The 18,164-nt window shown below is 43.4% G+C and overlaps 1 protein-coding gene across 3 annotated transcripts in view; it reads left to right on the forward strand.

Moving 5' to 3' along the window:
- Nucleotides 1-18,164, forward strand: part of ENPP2 (ectonucleotide pyrophosphatase/phosphodiesterase 2) — an 80,525-nt gene that overhangs the window by 21,434 nt on the left and 40,927 nt on the right. For all 3 annotated transcript variants that reach the window (XM_056854123.1, XM_056854120.1, XM_056854122.1), the window contains 7 exons: nucleotides 1,335-1,395; nucleotides 4,735-4,832; nucleotides 9,439-9,518; nucleotides 11,039-11,158; nucleotides 14,409-14,464; nucleotides 17,192-17,257; nucleotides 18,034-18,106. In XM_056854123.1, coding sequence (XP_056710101.1) covers nucleotides 1,335-1,395; nucleotides 4,735-4,832; nucleotides 9,439-9,518; nucleotides 11,039-11,158; nucleotides 14,409-14,464; nucleotides 17,192-17,257; nucleotides 18,034-18,106 — 554 coding nt within the window. The remainder of the gene's footprint in view (nucleotides 1-1,334; nucleotides 1,396-4,734; nucleotides 4,833-9,438; nucleotides 9,519-11,038; nucleotides 11,159-14,408; nucleotides 14,465-17,191; nucleotides 17,258-18,033; nucleotides 18,107-18,164) is intronic.

An 18,164-nucleotide genomic window follows, 5' to 3' on the forward strand; every position in this document is an offset into this window, starting at 1 on the left:
GTCTTACGGCGAATGGGCTAGATCAGATTTTTACAACAAACAAAATAATCAAATTGGCACAGAGACTATGAAGAGCATTGGCTGAGATATCTATTATCGGACATTTAAAGCCAGTGGCATACTGACCGCTGACCTTTTCATTCAGGATCAAATCCTGGATATAAACTAATATTCCCAGGACCAACCCAGCATTCAGTATATGAGATGTACAGTTTATGTCTCAGTAATTCAGCTGCAAGAGCAAGTTGGACTAGATCACTCCGTTCTACAATTCTGGGTAGTTCTGGCTGAAATCTAGAGAACCCAGTTCACAGATAGACAAGCACTTGTAGCTGGTGGCTGGGCTCAGGACAGCGGGGGACAACTTCTCTGATGGAAAACTGTGTGTGAAAAGATTACGCACCCCTGTCCTAGAGCCATGGTGTCCATTGTCCCCTTCCTTCCATGGCTACTTTTAAGGAAAATTAGAGACACTGGGGCCATTTATGCAGGGTCGATTCTGCTCCTTGTTCAATGCTGATTTTTTAAATCTGACCTTTAAGATGACTGTTCACGGTCCCGATGCAAGAGGAGAAAGTCAAACAAATTCCACCCCCACTCGTCTGCTCCTTCGTTTGCATAGTCATTAGCAATAGTCATTTGCATAGCTAAGCTGTGGCTGTGATTCTGCATGCTTCCTTCAGTGAATGCTTCAATTAGGGGGCGGAGCAAATACAAAAGATCGTGTTAAAGGGGCTCTTAAGAAATGCAAAGCAGGTATGGGACGGCTTCGCAGTGATGTCTGGAATGATGGTTCAGCATGAAGAAATCAAAAAAATATGTGGGGCACTTCAGCCTGGAACATGCTGCTAATTACCAAGCATAAACGGCCTGGGAAATCTGATTTAGTGACTCCTTAACCTTCTTCATGATCACTTAACCAATACAGAAAGATGGATGATTATTGTGGCTGCAGTCATATGCTCTCTTGTGCGTGCATGTGTTTAAAGTGCTGTCAAGCCACAGCTAACTTATGGCAACCCAGTAGGTTTTTTTTTTTCAGGGCAAGAGACTAACAGAAGTGGTTTTCCATTGCCTTCCTCTGCATAGCGACCCTGGTATTCCTTGGTGGTCTCCCATCCAAGTACTAATCAGGGCCAACCCTGCTTAGCTTCTGAGATCTGATGAGATTGGGCTAGCCTGGGCCAGTGCACTGTTCCTTGGGAGTAATTCAAAGTGATCACAATGGAAGTTGCAAGCAAACTTGCATAGTTTTGGATTGCATGCCATTGGTTTGGTTATAGCTGTAATCCTTGACTGCACAGTTCACAGTATTTTGTATCTTCTCACTTTAGGAGACACTCACTGGGTACAGGATGATTGTGAGGAAATACGGGCTCCAGATTGCCCAGCAGGGTAAGTGCATTTTTAATAGCAGCTAACTGACAGAAGTTGGTTTCAGGTAGCCGGCTCAAGGTTGACTCAGCCTTCCATCCTTCTGAGGTCGGTAAAATGAGTATCCAGCTTGCTGGGGGTAAAGGGAAGATGACTGGGGAAGGCACTGGCAAACCACCCCGTAAACAAAGTCTTCCTAGGAAACGTCGGGTTGTGACATCACCCCATGGGTCAGGAATGACCCGGTGCTTGCACAGGGGACTATCTTTACGTTTACTTAACTGATATACCCAGGCTCCTCTGGACTTGTGACAAATAAAACTCTCTCATTTATTTATAACATTTCTGAATTGCTTTATCCAGCCTCAAGCAGCCACTCAATACAAAACCATATTTTACAACAAAAAGCATATGACCCAATAGAACAGTTGATAAACACAATGGGAAGCCAAGCAGGCTCTGTGTTAATATTAAGTTTAGGATGTACTAGTGGGGGACTGGGCCAGTAGGTGAGATCTGGGACTCGTTTATTTGATAACAGTTTAGTAACAACTGTAACACTCTCTGAATTTTTTTGGCTCATAGTCCCTGAACAGCTTTGAAATTGCTCGTGTAGAGGCTTACTATTTGCCCACCTGTGGCAGGCAAACTCCCACCTATGCTCAATCAGTTGAGCAGCAAGAGGAAAAATGGTGGCGGGGCAATGATGTCATGGGCACCGTGATGTCTTAGGAACTTCCTCTAATATCTATCATCTTTACCATAGAGGTGGGGGAATTCCTAGAGCACCGTGAGGCTGTGATGCAACTTAAGAACATAAGAATGGCCATGCTGGATCAGACCAGGGTCCATCAAGTCCAGCAGTCTGTTCACACAGTGGCCAACCAGATGCCAACCAGTTATCACCTGCAAGTGATGTCACAGCATCTGTAACTCTCCTTCCTCCCTAAGCTCTGCCACCCAAAAGCTCTCAGGATTTCAGGTGCAGATGTGGCAACCCTACTCATGGAAAGTTTATGTGCTAGAGATGGATGTAGAATATAAGCTATGAGAAGAAATAAATGCAGTTGGGTCTTGCAGTGTCTTACTGAGGAGCTATCTGATTACATGACAATTGGAGATCTGTAAGAACTATTTATACCTTAGGGTTGCCAGGTCTTCAGAAACCCAAATCCTGAGATGCAAGGGGCGAGCCTAGTAATGCCACATTAGCAATGTTAACTACCTAATAAATTCAAAATGTATTTGAGGAGTTAGCACCTTCCATATCTAGTTTACATATCAGTACTTATCATAAGTGGGCATGCATATGACCAAGTGGAAAACTGTCCCATTGGCAACCTGACTGGCATTTTGCTTCCATATGAATGAATTTACATGGACACCTACAGGCATGAATGTTAAGATTCATTCACCTCCCAAATAACTTCAGAGATTTAAATTCTAAAGAGTTGAGGAAAACGCCTGAAACATGGAGAGCTCTCAGACAAGATTTTTAAAACAAGCAAACATTTTCCCCAAAGGCAAAACAGGGACAGTAATTTTCCAGAGACAGCTACCAGATAATTAGGATTGTCCCTGGTAAATAGAGACCATTTGAGGATATGTAGAACTTCTAAAAAAACTAACACAGAGAATTAAGGGTGCTTAAGAAAGATGCAATTGAAGACTGGCAATTAAAAAGAAAGAAGTCAAATTACTAAATCTTCAGAGCTGGGGCAGGCTATCACAGAGTACTAGAATATATTATGCAGCAAAATCCTGAGGCGTCTGTAATAAGATGGAGAACTACTTCAAGCAGTGATGCTTGGGACATTACAAAACAAATACAGAAGAGCCAGTGTGGTGTCGAGGTTAAGAGCAGTGGTTTGGAGTGGTGGACTCTGATCTGGAGAACTGGGTTCGATTCCCCATTCCTCCACATGAGCGGCGGAGGCTAATCTGGCGAACTGGATTTGTTCCCCCACTCCTACACACGAAGCCAGCTGGGTGACCTTGGGCTAGTCGCAGCTCTCTTCAAGCTCTCTCAGCCTCACCTACCTCACAGGGTGTCTGTTGTGGGGAGGGGAAGGTCAGGTGATTGTAAGGTGGTTTGATTCTTCCTTAAGTGGTAGAGAAAGTCAGCATATAAAAATCAACTCTTCTTTTTCATTTTTGAAAAATTGGTGCCAAATGCAACCTGCAACCTATATTCTCCATTAGCTTTTAGCTGAATGCTTGTTTTGAAATCTCAGGGTTGAATTAAATGAGGTGCTGGAAGAGTGAGCAACAGATTTCCAGCTAGGGTTGCCAACTCCGGTTTGGGAAATTCCTGGAGATTTGGGGGTGGACCCACAGGAGGGTGGGTTTTGAGGAGGTGAGAGGCCTCAGTGGGGTATGTTGTCATAGAGTCCACCCTCCAAAGCAGCCATTTCCTTTCAGGGAACGGATCTCTGTAGTCTGGAGATCAGTTGTAATTCCAGGAGGTCTCCAGGGCCCACCTGGAGGCTGGCATCCGTATTTCCAGTGGATTTTTTTTACATTTCTAAACAGCAGCTTGAGGGCAGTTACAGATTGGGAGTGTGGTTAGGGTTGCCAGGTCCCTCTTCGCCACCGGCGGGAGATTTCGGGGCAGAGCCTGAGGAGGGTGGGGTTTGGGGAGGGGAGGGACTTCAATGCCATAGACTCCAATTGACATAGCAGCCGTTTTCTCCAGGTGAACTGAACTCTATTGACTGGAGATCAGTTGTAATAGCAGGAAATCTCCAGCTATTACCTGAAGGTTGGCAACCTTAAGTGTGGTACATGTTAGCTCTGTGCCACTTTCCTGCTGCTTGCACCTTTGTAGCACATCTATGGGTAGTCTGCATGCTTCTTCCAATGAGGCAAAAAACAGTTTCAGCAGGATCCTTTCACAAATTTTCTAACATCTTGCCTAGTTCTATTCACAATTCATACCTGCCTGACTTTTAATTCCATGTTTAGACTCATGATTGGCTGGGGCTCACTAGGAAAGCTAGGGTGCATATTGATTGTTTGAAATCCTGTCTATAAACATGTAGGATAAATCATTAAACAATTATTGATTGTCTTAGGATGGACACGTGAGGTATGGTAGGCTGAGAGTGACTGGCTGAAGTTCAGCCAGTGATATGAGCTTTGGAACAGAGTGGGAATTTGAACATGATGCTCTAACCACTGCACCATATGCAGTGTTCGGATGTCCCTATGAGCCATGCTAGCTTCTCTCATGGGATCTTCCCAAGTGATGTTGCCCAGGAACCCTTCAAAAGTTGTACATGGCTTTATTCCTCCAGTTGCTCTCTGTTTCTGCCACGTGGTCTTCAGCCTATTGTTCACAAGTATATTTTTATGCTTCAGTTTTTTCCGCCCTCCCTTGATCATCTTCTCTGTCGATGGCTTCCGAGCATCCTATATGAAGAAAGGTGATAAAGTGATGCGCAACATTGAAAAACTAAGTAAGTGTAATACATTCCTTGCTTTCCTACACTGCTTTCTAGCCTTTTGATGGAAGGTGATTCAAGTATCCCTCCGAAAATGATAAGACACCACAATCCGTGGAACTAATCCTTACTGGATACAAAATGCCAACATTTAATTGGGCGTCAAAATTGCGATAATGTGATCCAGTTTATGAACGAAATGAGGCTGAAGAAGTAGCAATTCGAAATAGGATAACTGGATCCCTCCCTAGTTCGCAATTCTCATCCTTATAACTGTATAATTTGGATCATACATCTCACCAGTCGCTTTTGGCTGCAGTCAATACTTTTGCGTTTGGGAGCATTGCCCCTTTAAGAATTGCAAGCAGAGGCGGCGCTGAGAGGAAAAGTGCACCGCTGCCTCGGATGGGACCACGCTCCGTTATAACAACGAACATTGGTCTGAACTGTAAATGCTATAGCCACACAGTGTCCCACTTTCACGTTCCAGTCTTTTATATTTATTGTATGCATATGCGTTCCATGTTTAGGATGTTTTTATAAGTTGCGATATGTCGTAGGACTAGCAGATAGTTCTTAGTGTTATTACTTGTGTGTAAATTAGGTACCACAATATAGAAGTTGGGCATATGTGTCTTTACCATTTTTTGACATAATGGGCCATAGTGCTGTTCCCCCCCCCCCAATTTTACTGTATATTTGGCAACATAGATGTATGTCTATGCTACAGCTCTGTGGAGGGTCTATACCAGTTTCACTGTCATGGCTTCCTGCAAAGAATTTGTGGATATCGTAGTTTGGGGAGGGTGCTAAAGATTATCTGTTAATGCCCAGGGAATCCTGGGCAGAGGAAATGTTAATAGAATTAAATTATGCCAGCGAACACACTGAAGCTTAAACTCTGACAAAAGTGCTACTGGTGGGCGGAAGGACTGACCCAGGATTTAAGGTGTCACTAGGGTTGCCAATTGCCCGGTGGTGGTGGGTAAAGTACCGCCCATCCACCGGGCTGCCCGCCGGCCAGCTGAGGTACTGCAGGCACGCATGCGCGCACAGATACAGCGCACGTGTCACTTTCGGTTTGTGACGCGGACGCTCTAGCACCCTCGGCTAAAACTCTTTGGCTGGGATTGTTAGAGCGTCCCCGTCACATCCGTGTCAGGCTCACTTGCGCTTCGCGTGCTAACACCATGGCCCTGCGAAGCTCCCACCAGTGGAGCTGCAGGGCCTGGCAAGCCTAGGTGTCACCCATCCTCGATGCGGTTGCACTCCCCTTGAAGGAACAGGTATGCCGTCTGGGGGTGCGTTGGGACTCAGGCCTACTGTTGGATAAGCTGGGGCCAAGAGTGCTTTTTACAGCTTAGACTGGTTAGCCAGCTGCAACCTTTTCTGGGCAGGAAAGATCTGGCCACTGTGGTACATGCCCTGGTTACATCTAGATTAATATAATATAATAATAATTTATTGCAGTCATAGACCAGTAAATACAATATTACATTGCTATGCTACAAATCCAAAATCTCAAACCTTACATTTAAAAAACTGGTAACAGGACAAATAAAAAACAGATAAAATACTATTCACAGTATAAAACTTGGAGCAGAGTTTCTATACTTATTAAATTTCCTTATCCTTTCCCTCAGCCCTTTTCCTACTCCGGGCTTTTATCCCACTAGCACATAAATTGGCCACTTGTTTTGAGATCATAGGGTTTTTTTGTCAATTAATAATTTATCCAGCCGTACTTGCTCTGGACTTTCTGCAAATTTCACTATTATAGGATGGACAAACTTAACCCTCAGACCACTATAATATGGGCATCAAAAAAAGACATGCTTAATTGTCTCCACCTCTCCCATGGGCAGAGTCTCTCTAGATAGGGTGTTTTTTTTCTCGTATTTACCATCCAGTAATGCCGAGGGCATAGCCTCACATCTCGCCAGAGTGAAGGCTCTCCTACATCTAGATTAGATTACTGCGATGCACTTTACGTGGGGCTGCCCTTGAAAAATGTTTGGAAACTTCAATTGGTGCAGAAAGCAGCCAGGATGTTGACTGGAGTGGGTCAAAGGGATCATGTCACTCCAGTTTTATACACTAATACACTGGCCTTCAGTTTGTTTCCGGGCACAATTCAAGGTGTCAATTCAGTGCTGACATTTAAAGCCATATACGGTTTGTGACCAACATACCCGAAGGACCACCTGCTGCTTTATGAATCTATCTGATCACAGCAGGCATCTTTGGAGGCCCTGCTTCGGGTCCCCCACCTTCTGAGAGAAGGTGGGTGGCAAGCTGGAAAAGTAGTGGCACCAAACTCAGTAGTGGCACCAAGACTCTGGAACTCTCTCCCCTGTAGGGTTGCCAACCTCCAGGTACTAGCTGGAGATCTCCTGCTATTACAACTGATCTCCAGCTGATAGAGATAAATTAACCTGGAGAAAATGGCCGCTTTGGCAATTGGATTCTATGGCATTGAAGTCCCTCCCCTCCCCAAACCCCGCCCTCCTCAGGTTCTGCCCCAAAAACCTCCTGCCGGTGGCGAAGAGGGACCTGGCAACCCTACTCCCCAGAGAGACTCACCTGTCCCCTACTGTTGCCATCTTTTACCAGCAGGTGAAGGCTTTTTTTCCCTCTTGGCATTCCCTCAGTGATCTCTTCTTCCTCCCCAATGTTTTAACTGGTTTTTCTCTTTTGTACTGGTTTTAATTATGTATTTGTGTGTTGGTTTTAATTGCTTTTAATATGAGATTTTAATTTGTATGTTTTAATTTGTTAGCTGCCTTGGTGGGCCTCTGAGGGCAGTAAGGGGGAATAATAATAATATTAGCCAACAACAAATTAGTAGTATCCCTATCCCTTTCCAGACATTATGTTTCTGGTGCTATGACTGCGCGTATGGAATGAACTTGCTACGTGCCATCTTCCCAATATGCATGACTGCCATGTCTTCTGAAAGCAGCAACAAGTGGATTTTCTGCTTCAGTACATGCATACCGGATGCCAGTTTAATCTGTAGTCTGATATGTGTGTTCTGGAATATATACATTGCCCTTTAAAAAAATAGTGGTTGTGCATATCGAGAGGATTGTATGTAATGCATTTGTTCAATACACATGGTCAAACATAATAGCTGGACAGGGTTAGTATTACAATGCAGAGAAGAGGACCCGCCCCAGGCAATGTTTAGTCTACTGACCAAATGCTGCTACTTATGCTATCCAGATTCATAGGGGGTTACCGCACTTTGTATTCCCAATGATGTATTAAGGGTTTGAAAATGTTATAAAAAGCATCGCTTTAAAAGGGTTTTTGGATACCACGGCTAATAAATGGTTGGAAGACGTCTTCACAGCTGAAGGGGCCAAACAAAGTGTGAACAGCATTTTTTATAACATTTTCAAACTCTTAATACATCGGTGGGAATACAAGTGCGGTAACCCCCATAGTTTCATTTTAGCTTTAAGTGGAATCTGCCTTGATAGGGCAAAACAGATATAATATCAGTGGCCTCCATTTATTGCTTTGAAGAATCTATGGCATTTTTGTTTGCTGAGTGAGAGGTACTAATTGGTAAGATTATGCCTTTTTATTGGAGCAGCTTCTTGGCGGTTGAGGGGGGTGTTCCTCTATAAAAATGTTGCATTCTTCTTTATAAAATACATCTGTCTAGTAAAACAACACTTAAATATCTTGTGTGGCTCAATAAAGTTAAGGCAGTTGTTATTTTCTGAATAGTTAAAACTAGTAGTAGTTGAATGTGGTGTCTGTAGCTTGTTCAGAAAGGCAATAAAAGTTTCCCCAGTGGGGCAGATGCACAATTAAAGCTGTGTTTAAATTGATGGTTTTTAAACCCATTCTGCTTGAATCTAATAATAACTAAAATGTGGCTTATTACTATCAAGTTTCTCAAATCCTTCTAGCTATGTGTTTCAATTCCTCTTCGACTCTAACGACTCGAACTGGATCTCTCATATAGAACTAAAAATAAGGTCCCTCGGTATCACTGTAGATTCCCTTTTTCTACTTGCTGAATCTGCGGCCTTCTAAATTATAAGAGCCAAATTACTTCAACATGAGCTCCATTCATTATATGAGTCTGCTACTAAGACATGGTCACCTCTTCACCACGGAATATTTCCTAAATCTGGTGAAACTGCCACGTATTTATATCAACTGTACACTCCAGAAGCGCGCAGGGCTTTTTCTTTAGCCAGACTTAACGTATTACCATCAGCCTTACTAACTGGCCGTTATACTGGTGTCCCCCTTCCCGATAGACTGTGCCCTTGCTCTATGGAAGAGACGGAAACCATACAACATGTTCTCCTTCGGTGCCCCTTGTATCAAAGATTACGATTAAAACTCTTAAATCCTAGTTTGAGTCAGATGGAGGGACTTTCTAACTGTTCAAAGGTTCTCACCCTTCTTAATAACCAGGACCCTAAAATCATAGAAATTGTGGCTAATTTTTTTGGTTGGTGTGATGGCAATTCGCTCTTCTTTTTAATAAGTTATGTTACGTTTTTACTGTACTCGGATGAATCTTGGATATGCCAATAAAGGTATCTTAACTGAACCCATTCTGTTTTATAATATACCTTTTATATATTGTCTTCAGGATCCTGTGGAACTCATGCTCCGTATATGAGACCTGTCTATCCTACAAAAACCTTCCCTAACTTGTATACTATGGCAACGGTAAGCTGTTTTTGTTTGCTTTATGGATACATGGAATCGCTCTTATCTTTCTGAAAATCTTTAAATGAGGAGGAAGGGAAAAGGAAAGCCTCTAGATTTAAACAATTCTGGGGAGGGGCTGTGGCTGAGTGGAAGAGCATCTGCTTGGCATGCAGAAGGTCCCAAGTTCAATCCCCGGCACCTCCCGTTAAAAGGATCAGGTGGTAGGTGATATTAATAGACATCAGCCTGAGACCTTGGAGAGCAGCTGCCAGTCTGAGTAGACAATGCTGACCTTGATGGACCAAGAGTCTGATTCAGTATAAGGCAACTTAGTGTATATTCAAGTATAAACCAGCAAATGGTCTTGTTACTTTGCATTGAAGCAGGAATGAGAAATGTCACGGAGTCTGAAGATTAATTTTTGTACATACCTGTACCATGACAAAGTTCATAGTTACTAGGGGCAAACACACATGCCCAAAACTGCAGAGTGGTACAGTTTTGTATGAATTTGCACCCTGGTCTTTGTTGGTGTAAACTGGCACTACCCAGCTTTTACAGAGGTAGAATACCGGTATTTTTCCCAGCCCATGGCTTTAGCCACATAGCTGTATTTGGACTTTGTTAAAGCACTAGTAGAGTCACAGTATTTTTTTTCTCTTGCTCCCTGCTATTAATTCTCAGAGCTGCATCACACAAGACATCTTAGCTGAACTGTTGTGTACACATGCCTGTTTTGTGAAGAATGTATGCCTGTTTTGTTATGTTTCTGAGTATTAGGCGCCTGTTACCAATCACGACTTTCCAGCATATGTGACAGTATAAAAATATTTGATATTCACACGTAGCTGTGTGCACCCATGAAGCTTAAATGTTCTCATGCTTGAAGCAATTCTCACTTTTCAGGTGAGGGGACCTAACATTTATCTGATGTTCTTTTCGTAGGCGGTTGTTATTTGGATAGTTGGATAGATGGGAATAATGTACCAAAAAGACAGATATATCCATTAATGTTTAAACCACTATGTATACATCTACAAATGTTTAAACTGTTATTCATGACTACACAGTGATTGTAGGCTTTAAACAATTTTTTTTAGAATTACTGCGCTTGTATGTTGATTTTAATGTTGTTACTCACTTTGAGCCCGGCCTTGGCCGGGGAGGGCAAGTTAGAAATCGAATAAAATAAAGAAACAAATAAATTGTCATAAAGATGTAGAATTAAATAGTATTGATAGTGGAAAGAGATCTAATATTTATTTTGGATTTTAACTCATGAAGTATTTTATAAGATGGATTTTCATATCTGAGGGGGGTGAAATCAGCTGAAGCCCTTACCTTCTTCCCTTTAAACCTAGTAAATTTTGTACTGGAGTCACTTTGCCTAGTTAATAATCTACTTAATTACGTAACAGTTTCAACACTTTTTAAAGTCGCTTTTGATTACAGCACTTATGCTATTAAAAAGTCAATGAAATGTTCAGGACGCAACGTGTAAAGAGTTTCACTAATTTTAACTTTGCTTTTGTACAAAGGGACTCTATCCTGAATCTCATGGGATCATTGGCAATTCAATGTATGACCCTGTATTTGATGCAACCTTTAGTCTCCGGGGCCGAGAGAAATTCAGCCACAGATGGTGGGGAGGACAACCAGTAAGTTGCAAGGTTTATGAAATATAGCCAAAAATAATAACTCTGTGACTACACACAACAAGAAGAAGAATAGTAGTTTTTTATATGCTGACTTTCTCTACCACTTAAGGAAGAATCAAAGCGGCTTACAATCATCTTCCCTTTCCCCTCTCCATCCAGACACCCTGTGAGGTAGGTGGGGCTGAGAGACCTCTAAGAAAGCTTTGACTAGCCCAAGGTCACCCAGCTGGCTTCATGTGTAGGTGTGGGAAAACCAACCCGGTTCACCAGATTAGAGTCCACCACTCATGTGAAGGAGTAGTGAATCAAACCTCGTTCTCTACAAAATCAGTGTTTGCTCTTCAAGATCTTCCGGTGTTACTTTACATATCATAGGGTCAAAGTTAACTGTAACTAGAGCTGCAATCCTAAGAGCACTTTCCTGAGAGTAACTCTCATTGAATAAAATCGGACTTACATCTGAGTAGACATGTTTAGGATCTCTCCCTAAGACTGCAGTCCTGAGTTAGGGAGCAATTGAATTCAGTAATCTTGTCAAGAGTTTGTTCTTGTTTTTCAGTCCCCCCTTTTCAAGATATATTTTTTCTTCCTTTAATATTTAATAATAGTACTTTAATGGAAGAAATGGTTAAATTAAAATCCAGTGTGGCGATGCCAAGAGCATTGTGGGTCATCAACTTTTTGAAGACCATAACATAACACCAGGGAAGTATCCATGCGACCATGGCCTTCCCAGTAGTTACAGAAAGGGGAACTGGAAATCTGGAAACATTTCTTTTACCTTCAAAAGCCAAAGCCAATTTAAAGGGTCTGCTAACCATGAAAGATTAACGTAACATTCTTGTCATCACAATATACAGCAAGGAATATGGTGTTTCTGCAGGTGGACAACTTCTTAAGCAAGTGATGCATTTTTTTCTTGGACAGAAGTGACATTGAGCGCCAGCTATTTTCCAGGCTCCCCAGTGGAGAAAGAGCAATAAGGACTTTGATATTGCCCCATAGCCTCCCTTATGGCTAAGAACAGCTACTGGCTGGGCAGTCTGAAGTTTTAATAGCAGCTGCAATAGCAAATATCCAGGCAATGGAAGGAAAGTCAGTGATTATGATGATGTCAGTTTGGGCACAACTTAGGGTCGCCAACCTCCAGGTACTAGCTAGATCTCCCTTCCTATTACAACTGATCTCCAGCTGATGGAGATCAGTTCACCTGGAGGAAATGGCCACTTTGGCAATTGGAGTCTATGGTATTGAAGTCCCTCCCCAAACTCCGCCCTCCTCAGGCTCCATCCCAAAAACCTCCCACTGATGGCAAGGAGGGACCTGGCAACCCTAGTGGAAGAAAAGAGGATTAGAAGAACTAGGCTTCTAAGTTTCCTTCAAATACTTTTCCCCCTGTTTGCAAGGGACACTGTCTCACGTATGTTTGTGTCCTGTACGCATGTGGCAGTGATAAGCAACATTTGGTTCCCTGGAATTGATTATGTAAGACTTGTGAACTCCGTATGCCTAAGCTACTAGGAAATAATGTTTAATTTCTAGATGCACGTTGTTTTTGCTGTGAATCTTAGCTGTGGCAATTTATGCAGGGCTGTTTCCCTTGCAATCACCCTGCTGACTGCTTCTGGGCTTCTTTTTGATTATGCTTGCCTTTCCCGACTGTCAGAGGTCGCTCATTCTCCCTGCGCGTTTCCGTGTGTTTTGCCCGTGTTTTCCGGATGCTGTTTTAGCGTGCGCAATAATGTTCCTTCCAGGGTAAACTCGGAAGGGATGCTCTAGCACATCATGTGCTAGAACGTCCCCACCAGACCTGGAAGTGATGGGGATGCTCTAGCATATTCCTTCAAAAACACTATGGTTTCCATAGAGCAGCTGTACTGCTCTGTGGTTTCCATAGTTTTAGGGACATTCTAGAGATCCCTGGAAGGGACATTATTGTGCCATGTGCTGCTACGCACACGCGGGAATAATCCCCGCTGGCCAGCTGAGGGGCGGCGGGCAGGCCTGTTAATTGACGGGCAGTTGCCCACCATTAACAGGCATCTGGAAACCCTAAGCAGCAGCCACTTTATGATTGCGTCCACTATCTTGTCTCAGAATTTCAAAGATGCCCTCAGGTTCAGAAAGGTTGGGGACCCCTGCCATAGAGTATTAAATAGCTGGGGTATTCTACAAAGCGCAGAGCGCATGGTAGTTCTGCCAATTTGTCTCGTATGTTTAACTTCACCTAGCACATGTTAAACAGCAAAGAATCTACACCAGGGGTGTCAAACATAAGGCCCGGGGGCCAGATCCGGCCCCTTGAGAGCTCTTATACGGCCCGCGAGCCAGCCAAGGCAGCAGCCCCTCTCACTCTCGATCTAGGCTGGCGAGGCATGGCCCGGCCCAATAAAGTGACATTGGGTGAAAACACATGGTCGCTTTAGCCTCCTTTATTTCCTGTTTCAGCCAGGATTTAGCAGGATCGAACGCATGCGTTTCGTCGAACGTGCGTTCGATCCTGCCTGAATCCTGGCTGAAACAGAGAATAAAGGAGGTTAAAGCGACCATGCGTTTTCGCCCATTTATGTCATATCCGGCCCTCATATCAATTGACTTCGATACCCCTGATCTACACAATGCTCACCTGTCTGTCACTGTTTTTGAAACTTGATACACGCACGCTGGTGTTTTTATGTTGAAAAATGGAGGCTCCTGAACGTAAACACGTGCATATAAATGTCTGTTACGTAATTCTTGGACGCATGGAGGCAATGTGAAGTGAGCGTTAAAGTCTTCATGGAGTGGCCCTGGCCTGTGGTGAGCTGACCTTGTGTGCAGCCAGGAAAATTACACTTGTCACTGTGTGCTAAATGCAGAATTGCACAAACCAAGACTGCTGTGGGCAGGAAGCCAACAGGCTTTTTCTGTGACCTTTGCACGGCCAGACGCTTGGTTATGTGAACGGTATAATTGATTTCAGTGGGATTTTACATGTGTGGAATTGCAATGCAAAGGTTTAAAGAAAGGGCCCTGTCCAGATTTTAGCCTTGCCCTTGTGACGCAGATTTGACGTTCTATTAATTGAAAGAACAATTTGGATCTAGCTTTTTAAACTCATGTGCAATATGAATTCTCCAATTTTAAGTGGCAGAAATGGAATCCAACTTGGGGGAGGGGGATGTGTTATGACATTTCGTTCTAATAATTGTTCTCTCTTATGAGCAAAAGTCTTGAGCCCTTTGTAATCTGCTTACATTTTCCTCATTAGTTATGGATTACTGCTGCCAAGCAAGGGGTAAAAGCCGGTACATTCTTTTGGTCTACGTAAGTAACCTTCATTTTCTGAACAGTATGAGAGAGAATGTATTGTACAGCTGCAATATTAAACACTGACTGAATTCAGATGTTATAACAAGGTGTAATTAAACTGTGATCGAGCTTGAACACAGTTTGTAGCTGTATTTGTGCGGCTACTTTCCTATCTCCCTCCTCTGGTGCATGGAGCTTGGTTGGAAACTTCCTGGTTGACCACTAAGGGGAGGGGCTGTGGCTCAGTGGTAGAGCATCTGCCTGGCATGCAGAAGGTCCCAGGTTCAATCCCCGGCACCTCCAGTTAAAGGGACTAGGCAAGTCGGTGATGTGAAAGACCTCTCTACCTGAGGCTTTGGAGAGCCGCTGCCGATCTGAGTAGACAATGCTGACTTAGATGGACCAAGGGTCTGATTCAGTCTAAGGCAGCTTCATGTGTTCATGGGACCAAGCTCCAACGTCACAGGTCATCTGAATGCAGGTACCTCAGCAAACTGGAGTGTTAATGTGATCCCAGAATATTAAACAGGAATTTAACAGAGGGTTAGAATCTGTGGTATTATTTACTGTGATATACGTATATAATGATATAGTCCGCTCCTCCCCCATTATCTATTGGAGTTAGTTAAGTCCCAGAGGGTGGAGTTCTTGTTACCAGTTTCTAGTTAGTTGATGTTGCTCTGAGCTGTAGCTGGGGCCTGTTGGAGTTGATGTTATATAAATAAAAGCTGTTGGATGGATCTGAAAGAGTACCCTTGCCTGATGCTGCATGCCTTAAAAGGGGATCATTACATGGTGTCAGAAGTGAGGCTGGATCTTCACACGTTCCCAGGTGCCTGTCTGGGAGGCTTTAGGGTGCAGCCCTTACACAGAAATGGAGTATTTCAAGCCTCCTTCAGAATTGGCCTTCGTGGAAAATTTAGAGGAAAACTGGAGGCGATGGGAGCAAAAGTTAAAACTTTACCTTGCAGTTACCAGAGCTGAGGATGAGTCAGAAGAATACAATATTGCAGTTTTGCTTCATTGTATCGGGGATAAAGCCCTTGAAGTTTACAATAATTTGCAAGGTGTGTTTGCAGACCCTGACAATAAAACCCCGACTGAGGTTTTAACTGCTTTCCGTGCCTATTGTGAACCCAGAAAGAACCCTGTGTTTGAGCGATATCAATTCTGGCAATTGCAATACAATGATGCAGCTAGCATAGATACCTTTGTCAATGAGCTTAGACAAAAAGCACAGCATTGTGAGTTCGGTCCCTCTCAAGATCTTATGTTGAGGGACAAGATTGTGTTTAGTGTGACTGATAGCAAACTTCTGGAGAAGCTTCTAGAAAATCCCAGTCTTACCCTACAACAGGCGATTGTTATTTGCAGAACTAAGGCTCTGACATGTGCCCAAGCTAGAGTTATGAGCAAGCCTTCAGCAGACCTTCCCCCTCGTCAGCCAGGGTCCCTGCATTAAAATGTCACAGCAAATGGCAGTTTGATCAACCTGGCAAGTTTCAGTCAAACGTTGCATGTAAAAGAAGGGATGTAGGAGGAGGAAGGGGAGCATGTGAGCATGGAAACAAACTGTGTTCCTGCCAGACTGCAGCTTGTCATACTGGCTAGAAATAAAACACCATTGAAATTGATGGGGTTCAGCTTCCACAATGTGAATGGGCTATAAAATTGGTACTCTGGCCTCCATCAGTTAAATAGCTTTCAAGTCAGGTAGCATAAAGTTTTCTCTGGGCTTTTCCACATTCTCGTTTTCATCGCTTGTAAATTCCTGTTTCTTGGGGGGGGGGAGGTGTCTGTTCTGCACATGTTTTGTACCCTTTTAGTTAAAATGGATACTAGTCATGATGCATACCTATTATCTCCAGGATCAGGGAAGCATGCCTGTTATCTTAGGTGCTGTGGAACACAGGCAGGATGGTGCTGCTGCACTCGTCTTGTTTGGGGGCTTCCTAGAGGCACCTGGTTGGCCACTGTGTGGACAGACTGCTGGACTTGATGGGCCTTGGTCTGATCCAGCAGGGCCTTTCTTATGTTCTTACCCTCTAGTGGCCAAATTGATATCACACTGGTCTGTGTCCAGCATATCTCCCTGCAGATTTAAACTGCAGGTTTCTATGCCAGACATAAACCAGCATAATATTGAATTGACCACAAGAAGGAACAAAATACCACGTGCAGAACAGGAATCTGTCTCCCCTTCATAATTTGTCCCTTTAAAGTTTGTCCTTTGTATTGACTCAAAAAGGACAACTAGTATCTATACAGTACTTTGCCTGAATGCTCCTTTACCTTATCTCCATTGCCTTATCTGACAAAGGGAGGTTTGACTCTTGAAAGCTTATACCCTGAAAATCATGTTGGTCTCTAAGGTGTTAGTGGACTTGAATCTAGCTCTACCTTATCTCGTTAATATTTAAAATAGCTGTATAAAATAAGGTGGTTTTGTTCCCTGTAACACCCCTGGGGTCTTGGGGAGAACCTGTATTCTTCTCCTAATCTTGAGTTGGATGGGGGTTGAGTTACTCCAGTTTTATCACTAGAAGTAAATTTCTCCCAAACATACGATAAATCTGTACTGTTGTTGCAATCTATTGAGTGAGCAATAGAAAGTTGTTAATAGCTAAGAGATCAAACTGTTGTAGCTTACAATGCAATCCTAAACAGAGTTACATCCTTCTAAGCCCATTGAACTCAATGGTCTAGATGATGCTTTATTGTGTTTCCTTTATTCCGGTCTAGTATGATTCCTCATGAGCGCAGAATATTAACTATACTGCAGTGGCTAACCCTTCCAGAGAATGAAAGGTAAGTCCCCCCCCCTTTTCCTATTGTAGCTTTGCAAAAGAATATAGAATGCTAGTGTTGCTGGTTTTCTTGGTAGATTTTTAGCTTTGATCAACCACCTTTCTGTCCTAACAAGTTCATGATGTGAATGTCCTTTGATTATTGGAGAACATTTAGTGGCATGGGTTAATGTTGGCAGGTGTCTCCCCCCCCTTAATCCTACTTAGTGTCATGTAAGCACTGCATGCTGAGGTTTGGGCCAATGTCAAGATTTCTAACGGTGTACGCACGGCATTGTAACTTGCCAGTGGGCACAGACACTGGAAATTGTTGTTTATTCCTCTCCCCCTCCATCCTCTCTTATGAAATGTTTTCTTCATCAGCTTATTTTGACCCTGTGTACTTCTCTGCATGCTTGCTAATATTTCACAAAGTTATGGAACAACTAATTGGTTATTCACTCGGGTTGCCAGCTCTGGGTTGGGAAGTACCTGGCGATTTGGGGGTTGGAGCCTGAGGAAGGCAGGGTTTCGGGAGGGAAGGGACTTTAAAGGGGTATAATGGCATAGAGTCCACTTTCCAAAGGGGCCATGTTCTCCAGGTGAACTGATCTCTGTTGCCTGGAGATCTGTTGTAATCCCAGGAGATGTCCAGCCACCACCTGGAGGTTGGCAACCTGTTAATCAGATTGTAGAAACCTTACAACTCAGTAGAAGTCTCTCCCCTCCCCCTTCCTGTAATGAAAGCTATGGTTGACTTGCTTCAATGAACTGTTGTGGAAAAAAAATCTCTTTCAGGCCTTATGCATATGCTTTCTACTCTGAACAACCAGATATCGCTGGCCACAGATATGGTCCTTTTAACTCGGAGGTTAGTATAGTTCTTCTTACATAAATAGAACACCCATCTCTGTCCTTGTTGACTTGCC

The sequence above is a fragment of the Euleptes europaea genome, chromosome 8, assembly GCF_029931775.1.
Source record: "Euleptes europaea isolate rEulEur1 chromosome 8, rEulEur1.hap1, whole genome shotgun sequence".
NCBI classification, from domain to species: Eukaryota; Metazoa; Chordata; class Lepidosauria; order Squamata; family Sphaerodactylidae; genus Euleptes; species Euleptes europaea.